General features: G+C 35.9%; 1 protein-coding gene across 21 annotated transcripts in view; it reads left to right on the top strand.

Annotated features, from left to right (window-relative positions):
- The window catches only part of LOC140138118 (CUGBP Elav-like family member 2), a 229,497-nt gene that overhangs the window by 167,968 nt on the left and 36,041 nt on the right, over positions 1 to 25,488 (top strand). For 12 of the 21 annotated variants that reach the window (XM_072160020.1, XM_072160040.1, XM_072160019.1 and 9 more), the window contains 4 exons: positions 13,603 to 13,629; positions 15,125 to 15,200; positions 19,067 to 19,321; positions 24,150 to 24,227. In XM_072160020.1, the coding sequence (XP_072016121.1) occupies positions 13,603 to 13,629; positions 15,125 to 15,200; positions 19,067 to 19,321; positions 24,150 to 24,227 (436 nt within the window). The remainder of the gene's footprint in view (positions 1 to 13,602; positions 13,630 to 15,124; positions 15,201 to 19,066; positions 19,322 to 24,149; positions 24,228 to 25,488) is intronic. The other 9 variants (XM_072160024.1, XM_072160031.1, XM_072160034.1 and 6 more) reach the window with 9 other exon arrangements.

Consider the following 25,488-nt stretch of genomic DNA (forward strand, 5'->3'; position numbering starts at 1 on the left):
GACGAGAGAGATATCCTCAGTATTTTGTTGCCGTGAAATAGAAAAAGGAACATGTTGAGTGGGTTGTATTGTATGTCACATTAGGAAATCTGATGAAGCTGAAATCAGAGATATATCTCGACTGGTTTCAAGTTACATGATAAAGTACTAGTGTGTGTCATGATGTTTTTTACATTTTGCTGCATGACGAAACATTGAGGCAAATAGTAGTTTCGTCTGCAGTTTGATGAGACCCTAAGAATTCAAATTGAAAGCCACTTTTATGAGGAAGAATAATAAGTATTGTGCTCCTTTATACTAAAATAAATGGTCATAAGAAATCTACTGCGATTTTAAGTAATGCTTTTCAAAATTTTAAAATTAAGTGTGTGTTATGCATGCACTCATGATATATTGGACATGATCATGACGTGACTGCCAACATCACCAGTAATCACCACAAAAAAAGGATTTTGTAAAAAATCAATTGAATTTTTAAAACTTTATTCATTATTGTTTATGGGATGCTTTTATATAATACTGCCAATACTGGTTATACACAGGTGTGCTGATCTGTAAGGCAATAAGATATCGAATTTTCACTTTTCACAGAATACGAAATAAAATCGCTATCCTGTTCGATTAACCGTTATTTTTAGCCTCATGTCAATAAGGAATCAAAAAGCATATGTTTGCACCAACAATTTCGTATCAACATGGACTGTTCCTCGTATTGTACCCAGAATCACAAGTTCTGTATCACTACTATTATAATAACTGAATGATGGAACTGAGTCTATGAGATGAGATTGCTAATAGGTACCTAGGAGTGTATAGTTACACCCTATTGGAAATGACAGGTGGATAGGAGATCAGGTTGCCAGTATATCCACCCAATTGGGCTGCTTAGGAATAGCTCAGCCTTGAAAAAGTGGTTGTGTCTTCCATTTTCAATATATATTTTATAACCCCCTTTGGATCGGCAACTGAGTAGCTAAAGTGGATTCAAATGATTGTATACATGATGGTGTGCTTAACCCCATGAGAACTATCTACCGATTGGTCAAAATGAATATTGCGTCCAATTTTGAACCAATCAAGGAGGGTATTAAAAAGATCATCTGCAAATGCAAGTTTGATCATAAATAGTTTAAAGCCTAGTCATAATTGGCAATTGAAATGAGCATTTCAAGTTATCAGCCAATCAGAAATGCTGTTAGAGGACCAGTAGTGTCCAGAGGGTTAAGATGGGTCAGAGGTTAGCATATCCTAGCAGTGTTTGCACTCAAATATTGAAACAAATATACTTGACATACAAGAGGAATGGTATGGGCTCTCTAAAGGAGATACCAAGGCTTGAGATAAGTAGCGTTATTCCCGCTTCATTTGCATGCTTTTGCTCGAAATGGGAAAAGCGCCCACAACTTTCGTTTTGATATACTCTTTGCCTTAACTCAAGAACTGTAAGACCTATGGCAAATATAAATGCAATTATTGGCTTTTCTGATCCTTTTCCTATAATTATTGGCTTTCCTGATCCTTTTCCTATAAGATAAATGTATTAATATTAAGAAGTACACTGCAATTTAAAGTTAAACGGTTAAAACTGGAAGATTATGGCTCCTGCCATCCTACTCACCCTAAGTCAGCAAAATATTAAAATTGGGCTTCTTGTGCTGCGTAAGAGATATATTAACCATAGATATAGGATGCAAAGTGGGCACATCAAGTGTGGCAACCCTGTGGGAAATCAATAATTGGCAGGGTAGAGATCAGATGAACAAAAGTGAGAAGCAGTGTTTTATTTCAGGCAATAATGAGCACTTTTATGGAGTACTATTTCTGTGCCGTTGTAGTTGGCAGGAAGTCGAAGAGAAGATTGTTGGTTTTTCTTAGACCTTAAGTTGGTTTTGAACGGAACTTTTATAGCCTTGATTCAAGACTTTTTATCCTTTTTCTTTATTCCCTTTCACCTTATTTTTGCTTGTTGAACATAAACCCAATCAACTATAAATGCTACCCAAGTCATTCTATCCCTGCATTGGATATGCTAGGCTGGCATCAGAGGGTTGACATGGCCTGATGGTTCATGTGTCTGACTTGAACCCTATCACTATCTACAGAAAGCCTGAAGACTTGAAGCAAGTCTAAACTTTTAAAAATCAGAGAAAAAAGTGATGAAATTAAGATGTGCAGGATTCATTGAAGTGAGATATTTATGGGTCCTTTTTATGAATCCACATAAAGCATGACCTGCTGTTGCTTATTCAGGTTTTAATTCATCATATTTATGATTGCTTTCATGTCTATCTATAGAATAAAGTAGGGCAGAATAACATGTGACTTGGAATATACTATTACAATTGCTCATTTACACACTCGTGGGTTTCTTTAAAAACTACAATTTAGCAGAATTTGTTTGAATTTGAAGCTTGCATGATTCATCACTTGCACTCAGTATTATGAATAAACTTTGATGACAGGAGTAAGGAACTGCACTCAGTATAGTCTGCAATTTTGCTTACATAGACTCTAAAAAACCAGTCAGGATCTGAGACAAATATAACTTGTCTTGGAGTGCTGCAAAAGTGGAATGTTTGTGCGTCATTTATTTATTTTCTACAGAAGTTAGTACTGAGCTACCTCTGAAAAGATGTTACTGCATCAGTTCAGAAAACATAATGACGTTTTGAATAGATGTTTTATCACATAACATTGTTGCCTTGGAAATGAGTGATTCAAGGCAAACTTAGTCAGGGGTGGAGTCTTCATAGTTTCAAAGTCCAGGACTCTGAAACAGATTAGCAACATTTTGGGGGTAAATGTTTATCATGTAATAGATGGATTGGACCAATGATGAAGTGGATTGGACTAGTTGCGAGTCAGTTGCCTTGCTGATAGTTTATTGACCTTATCGCTGCTACCCTGATCTCAATTATATTTTCTGTAATTCTAAAAATAAATAAAAATATTACATTATTAATGAACACACTAGTTGCTAAGGTGAAATTTGACTGCAGGTGCAGAGATCAAGATCAATTATTTATATGCAAGAATTGAACAATTGATTTGGTGGGAGTGGCCTTTCTTAGCATACTTTAAAGCTTGGCTTGAGTATTTTGCTTGAGCTTAGTCCCATTAGGACCCAAGTGCGTGTCCACCTGTGACCCGTTAAACAATATGTATGCTCTCAAACCTTTCAGATGAGGGCGTCTGAATTATTTCAATCCGGGATGTGATTTTTTCCCAATTTCAGGATTTTTTGTCTCTGTTTCCCTATACAACATTACAGGAAAAGGCTACTTTTCAGGATATTTGTATTAATGTAATCAAACCCCTTTCAAGTAGTGGCACAGATGATTATGTTTTACATGCATTAAGTATGCTTATCTGGCCAAAGCAAACCTGCTGGTGATTTTATTAACCTTTAGAGAGAATATTTGATACAAATAAAATGTCAGCTTTTGGAGATGAAAATCAGTTACTTGTTATGTGAACCAAAGCAAACTAAGAAGACTGGTTTCTAAGCAGCCAGTCAAACAACCCACCATGCAGCCGGCTATCCATCTTACCTGTCCAGCTAGTTTACCTTGAGTGTATATATATAAACAATATGACAACGACAAGCTAGCCAGCCAGTACATTGAGTGATTACCCTGTTTAGTACTTGGCTATATACTTATACCTCATCATGTGGCATTTGGATATGGTAAGTTAGCTCTTTCTCTAGGCACCAATCATCCATCTATGTACTCATTTTAATCTCTCATCTGATGCTGCTGAAGATGATGTAGGCGGATAGATGCAAAGATTGGATTTAAGTTTGAATTTTTCAGGTGCTACTGATCATTCAAACCTGGAAAATGGTCCCTGATTTGTAGCAGTCATACGTCATACAGACTCTCAAAGTTGAAAGAACTTGTGCTTGTGACGGTTTCTTTGATATTTCAATAATAAAAAAATCATACACTATGAAGGGTGCAACTTAACAATCATTTTTGTAGCAACCGTTGAACAGTTGAAATGCATACACCCCTATGGAAGATGTGATCTTAATCTCCCACATTGTGAGTTTGATTTTCAAATGGAGTTACCAGAATGTGTGATTCCATTTGAAATCTGCACCCTCTATGTTGGAGATTAAGGTAATGTGTTCCAGATTAAGGTAATGTGTTCCATAGGGTGTGTATAGAAACTGGAATAGCCCAATGGCCTAATCAAATATCATTAATATGGATTTAAAACAAAATCATACTTGAAACAGAAACCTATTTTTAAAGTCTTTAGCATGAATTAGGAGAGTCGCTGTACATAGTTGCATGAATTAAAAATGATGCTACATGCAAATTAATTCACAAGCATTCAAAGAGATAAGAGTTGAGATCAAAACTAGTTGTTAATTAATTCTTGAGCAAATGTTTTAATGTGTATCTTAAGAATAATCAATACATCAAGTGGGAGGAAAAAAACATGCATGGACTTGACAGAAATACAGATATTTTTAATGCATAGCAATGACAGTTTTCTCATCGCTCTTTACTAATCATCATTTTACAAAACAGTTCAAGGTCCCGTGTTCAAAAATCAAATTATATACACTGTGGAAGAAAAATATATAACTGCACCAAAACGCTAGCGTATCTGATATTATCATAATGTCCAAGTGTCCTTTGGTTGAAAGGACTAGTAAGAGATGTACTTGATGCAAGTCTTGTATATATGTTGAAAGCATAATGTAGCAGCTGCCGGTACACCCACCTGTCTCTTTGGCATCCAAGCCGAGGGGTACTCACTCAAGTTTGGTTTGGGTAGGGATGAACCTCTGGGAATATTAAAGTGCACCCATATTTTGGACCCATTTTTATACCCGAGGGCCAAATTGAATTTGAGCTCCTGATAAAAATTGAAAAATGTACCCATTTTTATACCAAACTGGACCCATAAAAGAGGGCGGGGAGGGGGCATTGTTATACCAGAGACCTCCATATGGTAATTTGTCCCCCCTCCCACCAACTTAGCAGCCGATGTGCCCTCTTTGTTTGCATCCAGTCTTCTATTTTGCCGCTAACTATCAACTTGACGTAAAAAACTATACATCACTGAAGAAAAAAAGATAACTGCACCAAAATGCTTGAGTATCCTATATCATAAATTTAGGTGTCCTCATGGTTGAAGGACTAGTAAGAGATGTACTTGATGCAAGCCTTGTAGCATTATATGTAGTAATTGTCCGTACCATCGCTTGCATCTTTAGTATCCTTCTTTCTTTGCCTCTAACTATCAACTTGACATCAAAAAGTAAGTCAAACAGCGTGTTTATACTGAGCACCTCGCATTACCGCGAATTCACCTTCACCCGCATTTCAATCCTCTCGCATTCACTGGGTCGTTTCTACTGCGCTGTTAATGCAGGGTAACAATTCACTACCCACATATTTAGTAGGGAAGGCGAAAGTCCAGCAAATAGTTTTTGTGACCTTTCAAGGTCAAATTTTGAATGCTCACACTGTATTGTGATAGGCTAACTTACGGTGTCACCCGCAAAATCGTCACCCGTACTGTTTCTACTGCGAACGTTACAGCAGATATTAACCACTATTAACCACCTCAGTAGGTGGTTGACGGATTCACTCGCATTACCGCAAGCATTAACCTTCACCCGATCTGTTTCTGCTGGGGCCGTTACCGCGTATTCCTCGCATCACCCCGAATTCACTCGAATTAACCCGCAACCGTCTGCTCAGTAGAAACACGCTGAATGAGTTATTGTTTGGATTCAGCAATGTTATCTTTACTATGTAAGCTGATGATCTTAATAGATTAAAAGATTCCGCTTTCTGTGTTTTGAAAGTTTTTCAGGGGGAGGAAGGAAGAGTAGAAGCATTAAGGCGGGTGAGAGGGGATCATGAATTTTGGTGTTTGCACCCAAATAATAAGACAAATAAAGATGACACAGGGGCAATGGTATGTGTTCAGTAAAAGAGATCCCAAGGCTTGATATGATTATAAGGTGTGTCATTTTGGTCCAATGTGCATGAAATGCCCAAAACTTTCATTTTGATATATTATTGGCCTTAACTCAAGAACCGCACGACCTATGGAAATATAAATGTGATTATTATCTTCCTCGACTCATTTTATCGTATAAGATCAGTGAAAGAATGCTGCAGTTTTTAGTAATTGGCTAAAACTGGAAAAATATGGTTCCTGCCATCCCACTTGAAGCAAAGTAGCATTATTGTGTTTTAGCTGGTTATAGCCAAGGTTTATTTAAAAAAAATTCTTATGATTATTATTATTATTATGGTTGATGGTTTATTTTAGGTTCTATTGCCATATCTTTCTGTACCTTAACTGCCAATAATAAGCATTAAGTACAAGTCACTGTTAGATTTAATGATAAGTGAATGAAAATCCCCTAGAGTTGTGGTTTGTGATTAGAAAATTACTTGTGAGGGCTGGCTTAAAAGGTGTTGATATCTTCATTTAGAATCGGGATGTCCCGTTGACTTAAGTGAGTTGTGAGTGTTATGAGAGCTGTCAGTAGGACATTGCCAAACCATGTTTGGGGAAATAAAGCCAGTAGGCTTGACAAGAACTAATTACAAAGCTGCCTGTAAATTTTTTTAAGAGGGAGGCTCTTGTTTTATCTCTAGTAATGGCAGCTGAATCAACATGATGAGGAATGAGATGGTATACTGTTATTCCATGTGGTGTGAAGAATAATGTCTTGCTGGCTGGATAAAAGGAATGTCATCCTCATGCACATAATAATATTTGTATTTTTAGCGAAACTTATTTTGGATTAGGCAAAAAAAATCTTTCTCTCTGGAAGTTAGTTATATAAGAGTAGATGTGATTTGGGATAGTTCTCTACTGTATCACTTCATTCATGTTTTAAAACTGTTTAGAATTGTGAAGAAACTTTAAAATTCACGATATCAAAAATTCTGATAGAAAAAGGGTAGGTATTTTGTAAATTATTCCAGATTTTTCAGATAAGGTTAGTCAGAGGACAAACATACATAGTTTTTTTTGTCTAAATGCAAAAGCAAAACAATGTCACCCTCTTAGCACGTTTTTATATTTACTGAAACTGGGATTGGATTTATTATAAAACAACTTTATATTTGAGCACAATCAGAGTTAGCAAATTATGAGATTCCAGTTCATGAAATTAATATATTAATTTATTATTCATGACATTTTATTGCTGCAGAATAGTTAAAATTTCGCATATTCGCAAGAAAATGACTTGATAATACAGTGTCTGAATGTTGGTCATGACTACATACATGTGTGTTTTGATTAATGCGTACATTCTGCTGTAGTGACAAGTGTATTTGAATTCAGACAATATGGCTCAATAGCAAATGAAATCAAATTTATTTAATTCAATTGACAAACATAAGAAAGAACATGCTGAAGGCGTGTCTCTTGACTAGGCAAGTGAAACGCATACATCTGGCATGATTTGTGCTTTTGTAAGATGCTCATCAAAAAACATGCTCTCTTAACACATTTTGTACAACAATATTTGACCAAATAGTTGTCATTCGGGATTTGTTCCCACAAAATTTGCAGCAGTTCAACCTAGCTAAAATGAAGCTAAATACAGGGTGTCCCAGAATGATCTATACCGGGATTGATGGAATTTTTTGGGTATGAAGGGCATGTTGATTGGTCATATTGTTTTGCATTTTAAGTTTTACATATATTTAGCTTTCTCAGATTTTTTAGATTTTAAAATTTGGACGTTTCTAGTAGAAGTTATAGAAGATTTGCGTAAAAATGGCGAATTCTAAGTTTTGACAATGCAACCTATTTTGAAAATCTGTAAAATTACTAACCGTTCAGCACAAAAATATTTGGAAAAAGTTATGCAGGTATTTAGTTGTGCCCCGTTCATATTTCCACTAAATAGCCGATATCTATCTATTATTTATGACGTTACGAAGCAATCATTGGATTCCAGCCGTTTCATCTGTCCAGTTTCCGTATCTGCATTGCTCTTATGTAAACACCTTTGTCTTTAACATTTTGAGAATACGATAATAAAGTAGAAGCAAAATAACAGAAAAAACTGAAACAATAAAAGAAGAAATTAGCTAAAGAATAAAAGTTGTTTGATTGACATTAAATGTACATAAAAAGACTCCATAAGTTGATCAAGTGTGTTGTGCCATTTTCAAGGGTATGCGAGTCGTTTGCGCTGAAAATGAAAAGCCGGTTTGTCATCGATTTTACATTATTGCATGCCACGCCATAACAAATAAAGGTAGCGTGCTGAAATTAACAGAATAAGTAGGAGACATGTCCAACATTATAATGCAGGTATCAAAAATAGAAACACTGCCCGTCTTCTATTTTTAGTTATTTTTGCAAACACGGTACAAATCATTCTGGGACACCCTGTAGATTTTAACAGATTTTATTTTTTAGTTAGACTAGAGACAGTTTTGTCAGTGTCCATCCAATGTCATCCCTGTTTTCAGATATCTAAAGGTCAGACAACAGACGCAGACAGTTTAAAACTATTGTATTTGTCGGAATGAAACCCTAGATTCATCTATTTTGTTGCTGTCAAAAGCATCTTTCAGGTTTCAATACATGTATGATCTAAATACAATGTAATTGTAGTAGCACATTGTGTTATTAATATGGTGCATCATTATGATATTGACAAGTTAGTGTGCTGCTGCCAAGATGGGTCCAGTGCCTCGCTTTGCAGGTAGTTTTAAGATAATTCCAAGATGGTATTTGCAGACAATTCCAGTGACGACACCCACAGATAGTTCTAATGCCCCTCGCGTGTGTCAGTTTGAAGAAGGAAAAAAGTGACTTGAGCCCGTCTGCCAGGCCGCATGAGTGCATTATGAGAAATGAGTTTGATAAGATCAAGCACTCATGCCTCACAAAGTTACGGTGTTTTTATGGATTCAACACATTATTATGCTTGGACTTGTTTCTATATGCTATGTAGATTCATTGTATTGTAATCAAGGAGTTCGACTGATGGGGGCCTATATATAGGAGCATTTAAAGTTTCTGTTCAGTAGACAAAGCTTGAATCTTCTGTTTTAAACAGGACAATGGTAATCATTTCCCTGTGAATTTCAATTCTTTTTGGCTCCAATTTCCCGATAAACTTCAAATAGTAGTGTTTTATTAAAAACAATCAAGTTTCTGTGACAATTACAGAAAGGGTGGTCAGTAAAAGGGTACGGTGGTCAGTAAAAGGGTCCGGTGTTTCCTTTCATCATCTCTTATGAACTAGGAATAAAGTTGTTAAAAAGATGCAGAAAAAAAAGTTAATTGAATTTAGAATAATCTTGCTAAATGAAATATTGTCCTGTGAAAAATTATAAAATACCTCACCCTTTCAGTTGCTAGGTTTTAGAATTTGGGGCATTAGGTTTAGGGTATAAAATTAAATGTACCCAAACATGAAACATACAAGCATTAAGTAATTTTGGAGCAAAATATGCTGCAGTGAATATCCATAATTCCATATACTATATGAAACATGCGCAATATATTGCTTATAATGTAATAACTATGATTTTCGTGCTTGTGTAAACTGAGAGACGGCACTGTCGTTGTCATCACAAGAACAGCCAGGTGTCAAATATAAATATTGATTGCACCAAAGATTGAATGTGTGATTATGGAGAGATCTCTTGCTTGTTCCTGGAATTCCACTAAAAATATGGGTGTTGGAATCAAATCGAATGTCTGCATTAAACAACACAGATTTATCGTTGCCGGTTTGCAAGGAAATTAGGGAGGCTTTGGGCTATTCCAGTTGCGATCCATACACCCCCTATGGAAGACATGACCTTAATCTCCCACGAAGGGTGTGTTACCTGAATGGGTGACTCCATTTGGGAGATTAAGGTTGTGTCTTGTGCCTTCCATAGCAGGTGTATGGAATTCAATTTGAATAGCGTAATCCAAGTTAGATATTGGATAATATCTCCTGAGTTTACAGCTTGGTAACACAACACCACTCTCAGATCGGATTATATAAAGTGATACAGACGCAATCTATCAAAATGGCCGTGTTTAATACAGGAAATTTGATGCCGTTAATGGCACGTTGTGTTGTGGCAAAAAGAATATAATGCAATTGGTACGTTGAAAACGAGCCTTAATGCCCCGTGGATACTGCATGCTATTGACATCCCCAATGTTTCATCAATGCACCTTGTAATCAGTGTATGTGTTGCAATGTCAATTTAATTTACTTGTCAATTCATAATGTTACTGTGGCCGCTATGCAATAGATAGGATAATGACAGTGCTTCAGTTCACCCAAATTGTGTACAAAATATTAAGACAAACTCTTTAAAACTAATTGCTATTTTTTATATCAATTATTGTTCCTCTTGTAATGAGAAGTAAAGATTGCATGCTATATTTAACCGGAACATATCTTGGGGATGGGCAGAAAATAAACATATTCTTGATTATCGTCATGATATTGGTTATAATAAAAGACAAGGACTGTTCTATTACTGTATCATTTTGCTAAGAATAAACAAGACAAAATCAGTTTATCTTGAAATTAAATTCTGATTGTACCAGTGATCAGAACATTGTTTGTTACCATATTCTTGGAAGAATTCGGTCGAAGATAAAACATTTAGTTATCTTCAAACTTGCATTCCCTACGTAAGTCAGCGATCAGAGAGATAGTTTACGCAAGAAAGTTGATGCTGACTAGTTAGGGTATATCACAAGTCTCCACCAGTGACTATAGTGTAATAAATCACAGATTTCACCCGTAGAATGTTGGTTAAAATGGTGCATAGTTTTTCATGATGTCAGATATAGGATGACTATATGGTATAAAGAATCCAATCAGGGTATTCAAGGATTTGCAAATGCAGCTTGCTTACGAGTGCACAGTGCCCTCGTTCCTTTATGCAAGCCCTAGGCTACCAACGGCATCTTATTGTGAGCTGAGAATCCAATGCATTCAAGTAGTGCGATGAAGGGGGGAAACTTGTTTTTACATAATGGGATCCTCCTACTGCATGCCTGTTGTGTGTATGTTACAAAATGCTTCTAAATGAACAGCCATTTAACAAGGTTATTTAGGCAGTCTTACACTGCTGCACATTGCCATTAAGTGAGTTTATTCACAACATACAACGTGATGGTATTGACAATGCATATGGTATGGATGTGTGGAGTGCTACTAAAACGCAGCCATATCATTTGGATTACCTTCTGCCCAATTTTTTGTGTTATCTCGGAACGGCAGTGAAAATCTTCTTGACCGATTTGATGCCTTGAGGTTGTGGACTTAGCCCGATTTGTGCATGCTGTCCATGGTGTATCTTATCGCCTCATGGAATCTTATTGGAAATGTGTGTTGAAGCTAGATTCCTGATTAATGTGTTTAAACCTCGAGGTGTCACTATCTGATCAAATCCAATTTCAAGATGAAATCATTTTGTTTTATTTGATGGAAAATGTGGATTGGATTTTATTCACGTTTGATATTAAGATAAAAATGCTAAATTGTGAAAAGTGTTATGAAATGTATGCACCATTAGTGTGTGGGGAAAATGAGAAGTAAGTGGAATGACTTAACAGAATTATTGAAACCCTTTTTTGTTCAATTCCTAGGTGGCCTTGTGCTAAATTTTTAAATGACAAATTTTGTTGTCATATAAGGAAGGGTTAAAAGCAAAGCAAAGTAAACATTACCCCACAAGATGCAGACATATTTAAATATACAAAACATAAGATAATTCCACTTTTGACTGTAATTCACATCGCATATAAAAGCAAACCTGAAGGCAATCAGCAGCAAAACATACAGCAAGGAAATAAATAACAAAAAATTCTTGTGAAATGTTTGCATATAATGCAGCTAGTATTTTGAAAACAAATCTTTTCCAGTGGATTAATAATATTCAATATGACAAAACCTATTTCACACAGCTCTTAATATATGAGCCAAACGAAAACATGGTATGATCAAAAACAAAAGTAATTGAGAGTGTGTCAGTGAAAGACAAAGACAGACAGAAGGATATGAATAGACAGATAGTGACAGAGACAGAGGACATGTGAGTTGCAAGACAAAATTACACTGTGATGACAGCCTGTGTTGCCAGCAAACGCATTGTGTCTGCCTGCAATAAGCCACCCAATTTATTAGTGGATCTGGTTCTTAAACTAATGTGCGTACAATGTTGGGTATTAAGCATGGCTTTGGACCTGTTCTTTATCATAACACTTTATTTTATGCAGGGATTATAGTTCTTAAGGGGAACAGTAGATGTTTAAAGCGCTAATTTTGACTTTCCCCATTGGATATTCATTGTGTGTTAATAACCACCAAAAGGAGCCCAATGTGGTGGTTTAACAGAGACTGTGGCAAGACTGCTGACAGCCTCATTGTGCTGTGTAGACTTTGGTTTGATGAAATTAAATTCTGTCACCAATTTGTCAACGGCATAGAGATGATTGGTACCAAAATGAAATCAATGTAGTGTTGTGATTAAATGACAATGTAATGGATCTGAACAAAAAACTAAAAAACATGCATTGAAGCCAGAAGTTGAATAAGTTTGACAGCCAGAATTGGTTTGAAATAATAATTGGGCTATTCAGCTAAAATCCATACACCCCCTATGGAATACATAACCTTAATCTTAAAGGTTGTGTCTTCCATAGCAGGTGTATTTATCTATTTCAACTGGAATAGCCCAATCTGATTTGGTTTAAGAGAAGAAGCTCAAAACTGGCAGAGCTCAGGATCTACATCTGCAAGTAAAACTAGGGGTTCACAGAGGTGTTACTATTTTAGATGTAAAGTTTTAGTTTTAGTGCTAACCCATGCAGGTTAAAAATGATTCCATTGATGAGTGTGTTTTGTGTAAATTGCAATCAATTTTCTATCAGCACCTGTAGAAAGTTTGTTAAATGATTTGGGTGCATCCTAAATACTTCATGGGTGTTGTAAGTTAACAGAAACAATGGTCGAATATTGAATCATACCATGACTTACATGATGTATTCATTGAAAATATATTGGAGTGTCATAAAACAGCCTTACTTGGGCATCAACTTGTATGCAACTATTGTACACAACTACAGATTTCATTGAGGTTTACATGTAGGACTTGTTTCTTTTTTTGGAGAAGAGCAGATAAGGCTACTATTTGATTATATTTCTACATGTTCATATTGTGAAAATTTCAGAAAAAATGGCAAGGGGCATTTTTTTAAAACTGGTCTTTATATTACTAATATGGAGGATATAGCACCCTCAATTGTCACACTTTGCATAGAACTCCATGTAGACACCAGTCATAGAAAAACAGCCCTAAAGTAAAAAATGCCCATTATTTTTTTGCCCAAATTTTGCATTATGATGTAGATCCTTCAACATCAGAAATGTAACACAAGTACGTCTTCACTGCTCTTCTAAATTCATTCCTAAAATGTCCGCCCAGACCAAGGTGACAACACATTGGTTTATTATTATTACTATTATTAATAAAGAATGTGATTTAATAAATAATATATTACATGTACCTAAAGTCAAAAATTATTATTACCATGGCAACATCACTTCCAATCAAATTTCATTTTTTACTGCAGAAAACCCAATGTTCACAAATAGAGCAGGTAAGTGCCATTCCTCAGCAGAATTGTCAATTTCATATCAAATAATGTCGTCGTTGGGCGGGAAAAACCTCCTATGTACTTGTGGCCCCTGAACATGTTTAAAACAAAACTGCTAACAGGTTACATAGGAGGTTTTGCTTTAAAACATGTTCAGGGGCCAATGACACATACAAGGTTTTTCCTGCCCAACGACGATGTATTTGTATTGAGAAGCGAGTGTTAGAGTGTGGGTGCAAGGACTTATAATATGTTTTAGGAGGGTCACTCATGGCCCATGCTGGTTGAAAAAAGAAGTTTAACATTTGATCATAGTTGGAGATTGTATTGTACCTCAGAATGTTATTATTTTCTTCAAGAACATTATTAATTCCACATTCATTTTGTAGTAACCTTTATTTTTGTACACTAGTAAGTATTTTCAATTGAGGGGATAATTTACACCACAATATCCAGTAGTTCTAGTGCGCAGGATTAGACCCGAGGTTTAGAAGAGATCAGTAAAACTGCTGCTAGTTTTATTTCCTATTTTGGACAGATGTGGAGGTCTAGTAGTGCTCTTTAACCCTTTCCTAAACTTCCCAAAATAATCTAGTGTGCAGGCAGGTTTAGAAGAGATCAACAAAACTGCTGCTAATTTTATTTCCTATTTTGGACAGATATTGAGGTCTAGTGCTCTTTAACCCTTCCCTAAATTTCCCAAAATAATCTAGTGTGCAGGTAGGTTTAGAAGAGATCAACAAAACTGTTGCTAATTTTGATTCTTATTTTGGTCAGATAGTGAGCTCCAGCACTCTTTAACCCTTTCCTAAACCTCCCAAGATAATATAGAATCTATTATAGCAGATACCTGATTCACACCATTCTTACTTTCATAGAACTTGAAGCTATTTCTGACAAGACCTGTTAGGGATAATATCCCTTGGTTCTTCTTGCTCTGCTTTAATATCCTATGCATACCTTCTGTGTAGATTAAAAAGGGGAGGGGAGGGAGGAGAATTGGGTTTTGCTAGCTGTGCCGCAATCATACAAAGTTGGTAACTTACCGTACTGACGCGAGTATATTCCCACCTCGTTTTTGGGTGAACATTTTTCAAAATTGGGGGTTGGGACTATACTCGAATTTCAAAAAACAAAAAAATTTAAGTTTTTTTTTTTCGGTTTTGTAGTGTCCCTGGACCTAGAACTAAATGCTAGGATCATTCATGGTTGACCTAAAAAAAAATAAAAGAATTTAAATGCATTTTGAAATCATTAATAGAGTATGACATGAATACAAATTATCAATTTTCATATTAAAAATACAAAACTTCTTGAAATTTTAATTTTTTTTTATTTTTCGAAAATTTGGGGGTGGGACTTTACTCGAAGGTGGGACTATACTCGCGTCAGTACGGTAATAGGGTATACGGTATCACTAACACTGATTGAGCTTTCAACAATGATGTATAGGTAATGTGATTTTCTTCTTTTTCTTATTTTGTGTTTTCTTGTACAGACATTGTATCAGCTTATGCAGCAAGCACTAGCTTCCGGTAATCAAGCCACAGTGAACGGCATGCAACAATTAGCCAGTAAGTACCTCCCTAAAAAACCACTTAACAATGAAATTACCCAAAATGATGTTGTGAACTCTATAGTGCAATGTTATAGAGAATGAGATTTTTGCCAAATTTTTGCAGTGTGACAGCATCATCTTGAAGTCAAATTGAATGAAAGTTCCAGTTATCATATGGAGGTTTTTGTTCACTTGAAATAGGGATGATGTTGTCATAAGGCTCATTGCACCAAATAGTGTATGGTGTTGTATTTCTAGCAGGTTATGTATGTGTGCAATGTATGGTGAATCTTTTAGTAGTATCCGAACCCTTTGCAGCTTTACCAAATAATTTCACACAGCTCCCAGGAAATAGGGAATTAAATAATTCAAAAGCCATTTGATAGAGTTTCACCTTTTTGGATTTATCAACTGGTTAATTTGTTGACCATACCCCTAATTCAGCAAGCAGTGAGTGATGATTTCAATACCTAGCTGTAGTCTGGGTGAAAGAAAAGTAGACAAATTCATTACTTACCTGTGGAAAATGCAGACAATGCATAAAATCAAATTTGACTTGCAAATGTGTGCTGTGTGAGATACAGAGCAAATCTCACCATTTTAATGAATCCACTTATTTGGTATAGTCACACTTGCCTGAAGACTTATATTCTCCTCTACATGCCATGGGCTATTCCAGTTGAATTCCATACACCCCCTGTGGAAGATATGACCTTAATGTTCTACACAGGGTCTCAGGGAGTGTGAATTTCAAATGGGTTTCCTGAATGGGTGATTACATTTAAATCTACACCCCCTGTGTGGGAGATTAAAGCCATGTCTTCCATAGGGGGGTGTATGGATTTCAACTGGAATAGCCTAATCTCACCTCTCATGACACAGTTCAGGAATCTCATACACATAGCATATCCAGAATATTAACCCTTTGGTTCAGTGGGTATTCCAAAGCACCCAAAATTTGCATAACAAGAAGGAATTCAGATTTTTGAACTGTACTTTGAGAATATTATGCAAGAATTGGAGCTCCAGCATGAATTCATTGTTTATCAAATGATTATTTCCCATATCATTCACTTGAATTTTAAAGAATATTTGAATTTGAAATAGTTTTTTCCATATTTTTCATTTGTTTTTACTTTGCTTGGTTGTAAATAACATCATACTTGATACCACAGATGAGTTTGAATCTCTCTCTCCATCATAATACATCCCTAATGAATGACACACCACACCTTCCTTTTTCTAACCCATAACCCATAATTTCTCACCCCAATATCAGTGTATATTAGAGATCTGTGGTTTCAGGTACCACCCCTCAGGGTGAGGTCAGTCTTAAGCCATTTCACTGGGAAATCAATGTTAGCTGCAGCCACAAATCGGCCGTTATTCAGCCACAAATCGGCCGTTATTTATTGCCAAGCTCAATCAGGCTTGATGTTGCAAAGATTTACTCAGTGTTTAAGGTGCACAAACACTGTTTAAGTTCATACTGATGTGTTTAGCACTTTATCTTACAAGCAAGGCTGTAAGAAATCAACCTAAGAGCATTTGTATGAATACTAGGCTTTAGATGAGTGGCAACAATGGACTCTTCAGATTGTACTACTCACAAGCAGCTACACAAGTGTTTACATATCTTTGTTTTGTATCATCTCCAAAATGAATACTTCTGTTATATGAAGCTTTATCGGTGTGTTTTGAGCTGCTCAAAACTTAAAAGTACTCGGAGTCCACTTCAGATAACAAGTGCAAAACGCGATAGTTTGCTATTGTTTGCAGTATGTAGCACTGATTTTCCAAAATTGTGGCTACAGATAGACCAAAATTTAAAATGATTGCTTATGATATATTATTAGACAACCTCTAAAAGATGAAAGTATGACTTTTAGTAAGTTGTATTTTTCATTTGAGTGATTCAAATAGTTCAATCTCCTGAAGGTAAGTGCATGGGTTATTTTTTGTTCATTTGCTAACAGCAAAGCAAATGAAAGTGTCAATATCTGTGAATCGTGAAGAAAAATAACCGTACTCTCTTCATGAGATTTGGACTATGTGCATAGAATATATTGACATGAAATTTGTCGCATTCCTGTTGTTTTTTAGTGTTGCATTATATGTACCAAAGGCACAAAGTTTACGCTCCCTCAAAAAGTAGTGCATTACTTGCATTAAATAAATAACAGTCTTATATATTGAACGATGCTATGGTTTGGTGAACTCTAACAGAACACTTAATCATGCCTACTATTCATCCATGGGTTGGTTTCTGGAAGCAAACCCCACTTTCTACAATAGCCCCATTGGTGAACTTCAAAATCGGCACTGTAAAGCATTGTATATGATGGCCTATATATGGCCAAAATGATACCGTTCTTATATGTGGGTCTTTTGTGTGTGCGTCACATCTGCACTGCGTTTTTTGTCTGTGACGTACCATTGTGCCATAAATGTTTTGAACTATACAGCGCTTACTACTTGTGCTAATCTTGAAATATGACCGAGAATTAAGTTATTAACCAGTTTATGTCAGTTTACTTTAAGTATTCATCATCATCGGGAGGAAATATGTAAAAAAGCTTGGTATTGAGCGTGCAATGCCCAGTGGCATGAAGTCGGATAGAACTGTCATACCAGGATTTATAGGTAATCAGGTAATGGATGACGCGCTCTCTCTCACACTTTAGAGATCCGATGATGATTACAAGTTACTTTGATGACTGTGTTTACTTCATAACACAACCATGAAGGATACAAACCCCTAGCCAGCGAGCTTAATAGGTTAAGACATGGTTTGCTTTCAGAAATCCACTTATCAAAAGAAGAAACTATCACCTAACATGCGGGTTGGTGCAGTCACTGTAATCGTTCACATGTGACATTGTACATGGATTATGTGAAATACATTGTTTGTTTCAAGTCTTCAGTACTGTCCAAAGTTAATCATATTGTCTATTGAAATATGTTGATTTATCTATATTATATATATTTATATGTAATGTTTACTTGTTAATGAAAGTGTTGTCACATAACCCTTGTTTAAAAAAGCAAATCATTAATTTCTTAGCTGCATTTTATATTGCCTTCTGTCAAGGTTTTTTTATATAAATTTTAGATAAAGCTCTCTATAGGCAGATTTTCTAGCTTACACACTTAAGACAATTAAAGCTCTGCAGTAGTAGTAGGAAAGCCCCAATATAGATAATTTGCATTTCTTCGGAAATTGAAAAAGGCTTAAAAGCTTTCTTTTAACAATAATTCATTTTTAGATTTATTTTAGTTCTGAGGCATTGTGTTTGCTCAAAACTCATCAACCTGTTATGCTCATGGTCAGCTTTTAAAACAAGTCATGTGACCTTGATTTGTTTGTAATAATTTCTATATGTGTGTCTTTTTAATATCATAAGATGGCATTTTTGATGGATATCAATCTTGTTATAGCGCACTTGAGTACATATATCCAGCCTAGTATGGCAAAATTTACTGTTGTAGAAATAAGTGGCTGCCAAATGAAGCGTCTTTGGTGTTGATGCCGGCCGAGAGGCATTTGACAATATAAGGTTATGAGGTCAGTGATGCAATCACCAATGTCCTCATTTTCTTAGAATCTAACTGTCATATCAATCAGATTGCAGTATCCCAGTCCAGATAGGAAACCTAAATAAAGCTATCAATATTGTTTGCGATTTATGATGCTAATTTTAGCACATATTCAGGACCTGTTTGTTGGCAGAGCTGAAAATGAACAATAATAGGCATTTTTTTTTGTAAAGCTAGGTATAGGAGAAGGTCATTTAGTTGTGTAGGTTTTAAGGTTTAGATCTAAGTAAGAATAGTTTTTGGGATGTTACAACAAGCCGTTGTGCTATCTACCTATCGTCACAGGTCTGACGGCACTTGGTACTATGCCCCAGCTGGCGGCCCTAGCCCAGGCAGCCAATCAACCGCAATCGAACACAGGGGGTGCCAACAAAGACTACTTAGTTGCAGCAGCAGCGGCGGCTGCAGCAGCTGCAGCGGCGGGCAATGGCAGTATGAATCAAGCAGGTCTTAACTCAGCAGGGCAGCAAGGTGCTGCAGGAGGCTTATCGGCTCTTAATGCAGGAGGGGGCTTATCAGGGCTCAATACAAGCAATACAGGTATGGATTCACTATGTGAAATGTCATGCTAACATACACGGATCTGGCAAATTCCAATTGATCTCTCTCACAAAATATCATTCTTTGATAAATATTAGATGTTAAATGACTGGGAATCTATGAAATGAGTAATTCAGAAGATTGGCGTGTTATCATAACCTTAGTGCATTAGTGAATATGTACAACTCCTTCAATTGAGCTACGTTATTATCCCATAGTGACGGGATGATCAATTGTAATTTACCTGATTCCTTACCGTATTGTTGAAAGTCATATTACTAGCGACTGATGTTAGGGGAGTCTATATCCGGTAAGTAGGATGGAATTTGAAGCTGACATAAGTAGCTTTTACAGGTGCAATGAAGAAGGGAAATTGTCGCATTCATAATAGTAGTTGTCTGAATGTGGGGTTGAAACCCAGAAGTAAATAGCGATTATAATAAATGGCTAACGAGCCCTTACTTAATATGGCAGCTTCAAATGACCATTGTGTAGGAGAACCAAGTGCAAGAGTTAGTCCTAAATGAGATTCTAAGGGCGAGTCCAAATTTGGGCTATTCCAGTTGAAATCCATACACCTGTATGGAAAACATGACTTAAATTTTAAATGGAGTCACACACTCAAGTAATCCCATTTGAAATTCACACTCCCTATGTGGGAGATTAAGTTTGTGTCTTCCATAGGGGGTGTATGTATTTCAACTGGCATAGCCCAATGTGAGCAGGTAAGTAAAAGTAGTATTGATGAAGTACCTCTGATGATCAGAGCAAGACAAAATTTGATGATTTGTTCAAATATTCAGTTTTTCTGTCTCAAGAAAGACAATTTAAGGGTGGGGGGGCTGTTTTTGTAATCCATTATGTATCATCATTATCAGTGCACCATTCATTCTGTCAATTACAAAAAATACATTTCACCTTCAAATATTGTGAATTTGTATCTATATGTCCATTTGTCTGCAAACATGTAGGAATTCATTTGTCAGAATGGTTTTGGACATAACATTGTGTTAAAATGTTTTGAAGTTTCAAAATTATTAAAGAAATAAATTCAAAGCATGAGTAATGATTTAGACCGCACAGGAATGAGTTGTAGATAGGTGTTTTCTAATACTTTAGGATGGCACAGCAGTTTGTTGTGTGTATTGTAGGTTATGCATATAACACAAGTGATCATTTAGCACCCGATCATGCGTATTTCTGCACAGAAACAAGATCATTTGTCCTTTTTTATTAAGTTAACACACTTTGTTCAACTTCTCTACTACTTACAACTTTACCCATGTCAATGTAATGTTAATGTTGTTTTACATGTTGTTTCTATATTTGGCTCCCGTTTGGAGTTGAACCTTTACATGTTTTTACTGTGTGATCTGTGTTTGTTCCATGCAGGAGGTCTTGGGGGTGGCCTAGGGGTATGATGCCTGGTGCCGTGTCTGGTGCCGCCACCACCACTCTCTCGTCTGACACTAACGCCACTAACTCTTTGGTGGCTGGTTTGGCAGCCGCTGCCGCCGCAGCCTCGACAGGTTAATATGCAAACATATTGCAGTTATAAAACACCTACAAGTGCAGTTAATTGGTTGTAGATATCAAAGAGAAATCTGCATGAAACTTCTCTGAGCTGCATCCATTTCATATTGTAGTGGAACACAGATCTAAATCAGTGCTTCACAAAGTGAGGTTTTTGGTGCTGGTATATTGTACCTAAACATTTTGTGATGTGAACAAAATCTCTCTCATCATTCATTACCTCAGTGAAGAGAATCTACTTGATCAAGTAGTTCCACATAGGTCCTGTACTCCTCGTGTCATGTAGGCTGGCCCATTTCAAAGCTGCTGACGGTGTTACTTATAACTGCAAATTTTATATAGAAATCTTTTATACTTTGTAACATTTTCTCCCGTAAATTTTAAGGGCCCTGGTACTGTAGTAGCCACTGAAGCAGCCTGCTTTCTCTTTATTTTTATATGCTTGTTTTCCTATTATTTATTTATTTATTTACTTCAATGGGTAATAAACCTTTACTGATAATTTTGGGCCGAAAGTAGTGTGGTTTAGAGGGTGGTGGTTAAAGGTGGTGGTGGGTGTGTACGTATGTATGTTTGTTTGTACGTATGTGATTTCTGTTGGACATTTTATGGGAATATCCGTAAGTGTTTATTTGTTGGTATGTGCGTACGTGTGTGTGTATAGTGTTGTTTACGTAGGTGTGTGGGCGTGTGATATGTGTGTACATGTGATGCATGTTTTAATCACTACCCATTTTGCATGTTAATTATTTGGTTTGGAATGGTCATGATTTCTTATTGTTTTTATTCTCATTGTGGCTGTAAATCAAACATTTCCACTCATTACCTGGGTTTTTATGCTACATCAATCAGTACTTCCAAGTTATTTTCATCTCCAAAAACTGAATTCAATCAAGATTCATAATGTGGAAATTTCTTGATTCAGAGATGACCACCATTACATGATGAGGTATCATGAAAAATAGTGTCTTTTTTTCGACTGCAACAAGCAAACTATGATGCAATTTTTTCAGTTAGTCATTCTCGACGGTGAAACTGATAAAAGTGCATCATAGTATGATGAGGTATGGCCACATGCTTCAGCTTTCAGCTCATTGTTGAAAATGGAAATGTTCCTCTTAAAGTGGCAAGGACATTTTAAAAAGACAATTTTAGCTAATTTTGGTGGACTGCCATACCATGGATCGTCTAAAAACAATATGGATAGGTTTTGATGCCAGTTATTTTTGATCAAGTGAAGTACATTATTGATTAAAGAGCCTGTCAACCACACACAACTTCATCAATCCATACCGATTTGCATTTTCCAATACTATATGTACCATCTTGGAGCATTTTCCACTTAAATACCTTGTAATTTTAACTAATCACATCGGACAGTGAAGTGTTTAACCTTAACCAGCATTTACCACATAGACCATTTCCACCTCATCAATAGGGTCATATTAGCCATTGCATGCAAACTATGATGAATTGGGGTCTAATCGATGCCTTTATAGCTTGTTATCGCTTCAAAGTTGCCAATACTGCACCACCAGAAGTGGTCTGTGGTAATCAAGCATGCTTGTGGGTAGCGTATAGATTACTAGTGTACAAAAACACTAGTTTGGAGGAGTAGAATATAGACTAGACCGGCTCATTTTCTCAAGGAGTATGTTGGTCTATTTTCAAAGCAGTTTCACCAATGGGTGATAACTTAACATACAATAATCTTTGAGAACATGAGCATAGAAATTTTAAATTATGCATGTGTATAATCAATCCTCAGTTTTCAACAGCTTATGTGGTATTTTCATATTTCAATTTTCACCCTTTTTACATTTTTTATAATTGATCAGTACTTGGCATTTCATCACCTCTACAAAATAATTTTGGTTGGGTTAATTTATTATATTGAGGTGTTCTATCTGTAATATTGTTGTAGTCAAATTGAATAGATCATGCAACACTTGATTGGGTAGCCTTTATTGTCAATAATGAAACTCACTATTATTCTGATTGTCAACCTCAATCCTGTGTTACCTTTACTTTAACCAAACTAGACCTGTCAACTAGTATCAGTATTTTGTACTATAGGCAAAATAATTCTCGATCATGAGAGGATGTACCTCCTGCGTCAGCGTACTTTTCATAGAATAACACAATCGTGCGACCTACATGACCGAACCTTGACCTTGCCTAGTAACGACCGTGTGATTGATCAATGCTGAAAAGCTGCGTTTGCGCCAAAAGCGCCAGTCTTTGCGTAGTACGCTTGACGCAAATAACTGTGCGTACTCAAGTTGGCTCTCATGACCGAAAATTAAGATATTTTGCCCATAATATTACAAAAGAAAGCTAAAACAATTTTGAAAAATACTGTAAATGCTTAAGAATATAGTTAATATTTTGAGCATGAAAGTGCAAGTATTGATTTTGTATGGAAGGTTGGCAGCTCTGTCAAACTTGTATTTAATCTCCCCGACCCACCACGTACAATCATTTCAAAATACCTTATATCAGTGCATGTATTCAGTTTGGCTTGCGCAATATATATATATATTATCCTGTGTCATACAAGTAATGATATTTATGCTAGAGAAACTGTCAAAACAACTTGTTCTTGCAACAATCTATTGATGATTCAGTTATTCAATCATCTAATCTTTAATTGTCTCATCATTTTAATGTGCGTTGGGATTTGCTTGCATTTTGTTTTAACAGTTTTTGTAACATGATTTAAATCTTTATTACAATATCTATTAGCTTTGTTGTACCTTACTAATATCCTATCGATTTAACTGTTTATAAATACAATCATTGCATGATATAACATATTTTTGATTAAACAAATTTATCATGTCAACTGATAAAAATATTCAAATTGGTAAAAATAAGTAAAAAACAATGGACATTTCTTTAATTTCTCAGTTTGTCCAAGATTTTAAAATTGTTTGGTTCCAGAGCATGTTTATAATATTCTGACACAAAATCCAGATTCGTCTTATTTCGAGTTAACACAATTTTGTTAAGATGATAAACAATATGTGCAGGAAACACCACTGTACCAAATTGATTGCACAGGAATGTTAGAATGAATCCAAACTCACAAAGTTGATAATAATTTTGTTATTGCTGTGTATCTCATAGTTTTCAATGCATTGATTGCTTTGTTTTTTTTCTTTGCCTTATTTTATTTATTTACTCTGTCACGCCTGCTCGTTCGTTCGCCCGCCTGCCCGTTTTTCGCCAACCATGAACTACCACCACCATCAACATCATCATCATGATTCACACCGGTTTGATTTCTATCCAGCAGCCACAGGCAGCACAAATACCGGTGGCTTATCACAGAGCAATCTATCCAGTCTCTTTGGCCTGCAAGCATTAAAAGGTGTATACCTCCCTGCTTATTTACACATCATATAATAAATGCTAGCTTACTCATCGTACTGCACTTGTTGTCAATGTATATAACTCCTGTGTTTTACCATCCCATTGCTTTCCCCAGGAAATAAATTCAAAGAGAGAGAAAGAATTAAAGCCATAATGTTAGATTGCCGTCAAATTTTAATTTTGTTAAACTTCACCCAAAATGCTGAAATAATATTAGTAATAACTGTTAGTAAGAGTTTCTGTCCATTTTAAGCTGAAACAACAAGGTAAAGTGAAAGAAACCCCACAGGCTATTTTGGCCGTTTAACATGCGAGTTCTATGGGGGACTTAAAGTCATAATTTTGACTTAATGTCCAAATTGCTCTGTTGACCTACAAACAACAAATTTGGCTGATTCCATTTATGTTGGGACATTTGTAGACATTACAAAGATCCTAAAAAAATATACAAATTTTATATTATAAGATCGTACATTATGGCTTTAAGTGAAGGACTTATAAAACCAAAATGTATTTGAAATTTAGCAATTGTAGTTGAAAAAAAAGCATCTATTTCAGTTTTGCAAAGTTTTCGGCTGGTTTGGGTAGTTAACATTCAACAGTGACCTCCATTCCTAAATTTAGTCAGTAGCTTGAAACTACTTGAAACAGCTTATTGGTATTCAGAGAACCAACCTTTATATACCATGAGAAAATCGCAGTCTGTGCACAGGAGCTTATATACTAATCATGCTAGAGTCGGACTGCACCATGCCACATTGGGCTATTCCTGTTGAAATACACAACCCCTATGGAAGACATGACCTTAATCCCCCCCCCATACAGGAAGAGTGCGAATTTCAAATAAGGTTACCTGAATGGGTGACTCCATTTGAAATCTACATTCCCTGTGTGGGAGATATGGGCTTGTTTCTTTCATAGTTGTATATGGATTTTAACTGGAATAGTTCCTCGCACAATGTCATCATAGATGTGACTTTGTATGGTGATTGCATAAATGTAGCAAGAACTTTGCCCTCTGTGATCTGTGTATGATGCAAATATTGTTGCATTTAAACAAGAGTTGTCAGTCAGAAGGGGCTTTTGTTGTCTCAACGTATTTTTAGATCAAAATCAAATAAAAAGAAATCTATTTTATGCCGAATGCAGCATAATTCAGGAGAATGCATATTTTGGATTAGGCAACAAGTATGCGCATGTATAATGTATAGGGTACCAGCATTAGAATTAAGTTTAAATTTTATTTATGCAAATGGGAT

The sequence above is a fragment of the Amphiura filiformis genome, chromosome 17 (assembly GCF_039555335.1).
Source record: "Amphiura filiformis chromosome 17, Afil_fr2py, whole genome shotgun sequence".
NCBI lineage: Eukaryota > Metazoa > Echinodermata > Ophiuroidea > Amphilepidida > Amphiuridae > Amphiura > Amphiura filiformis.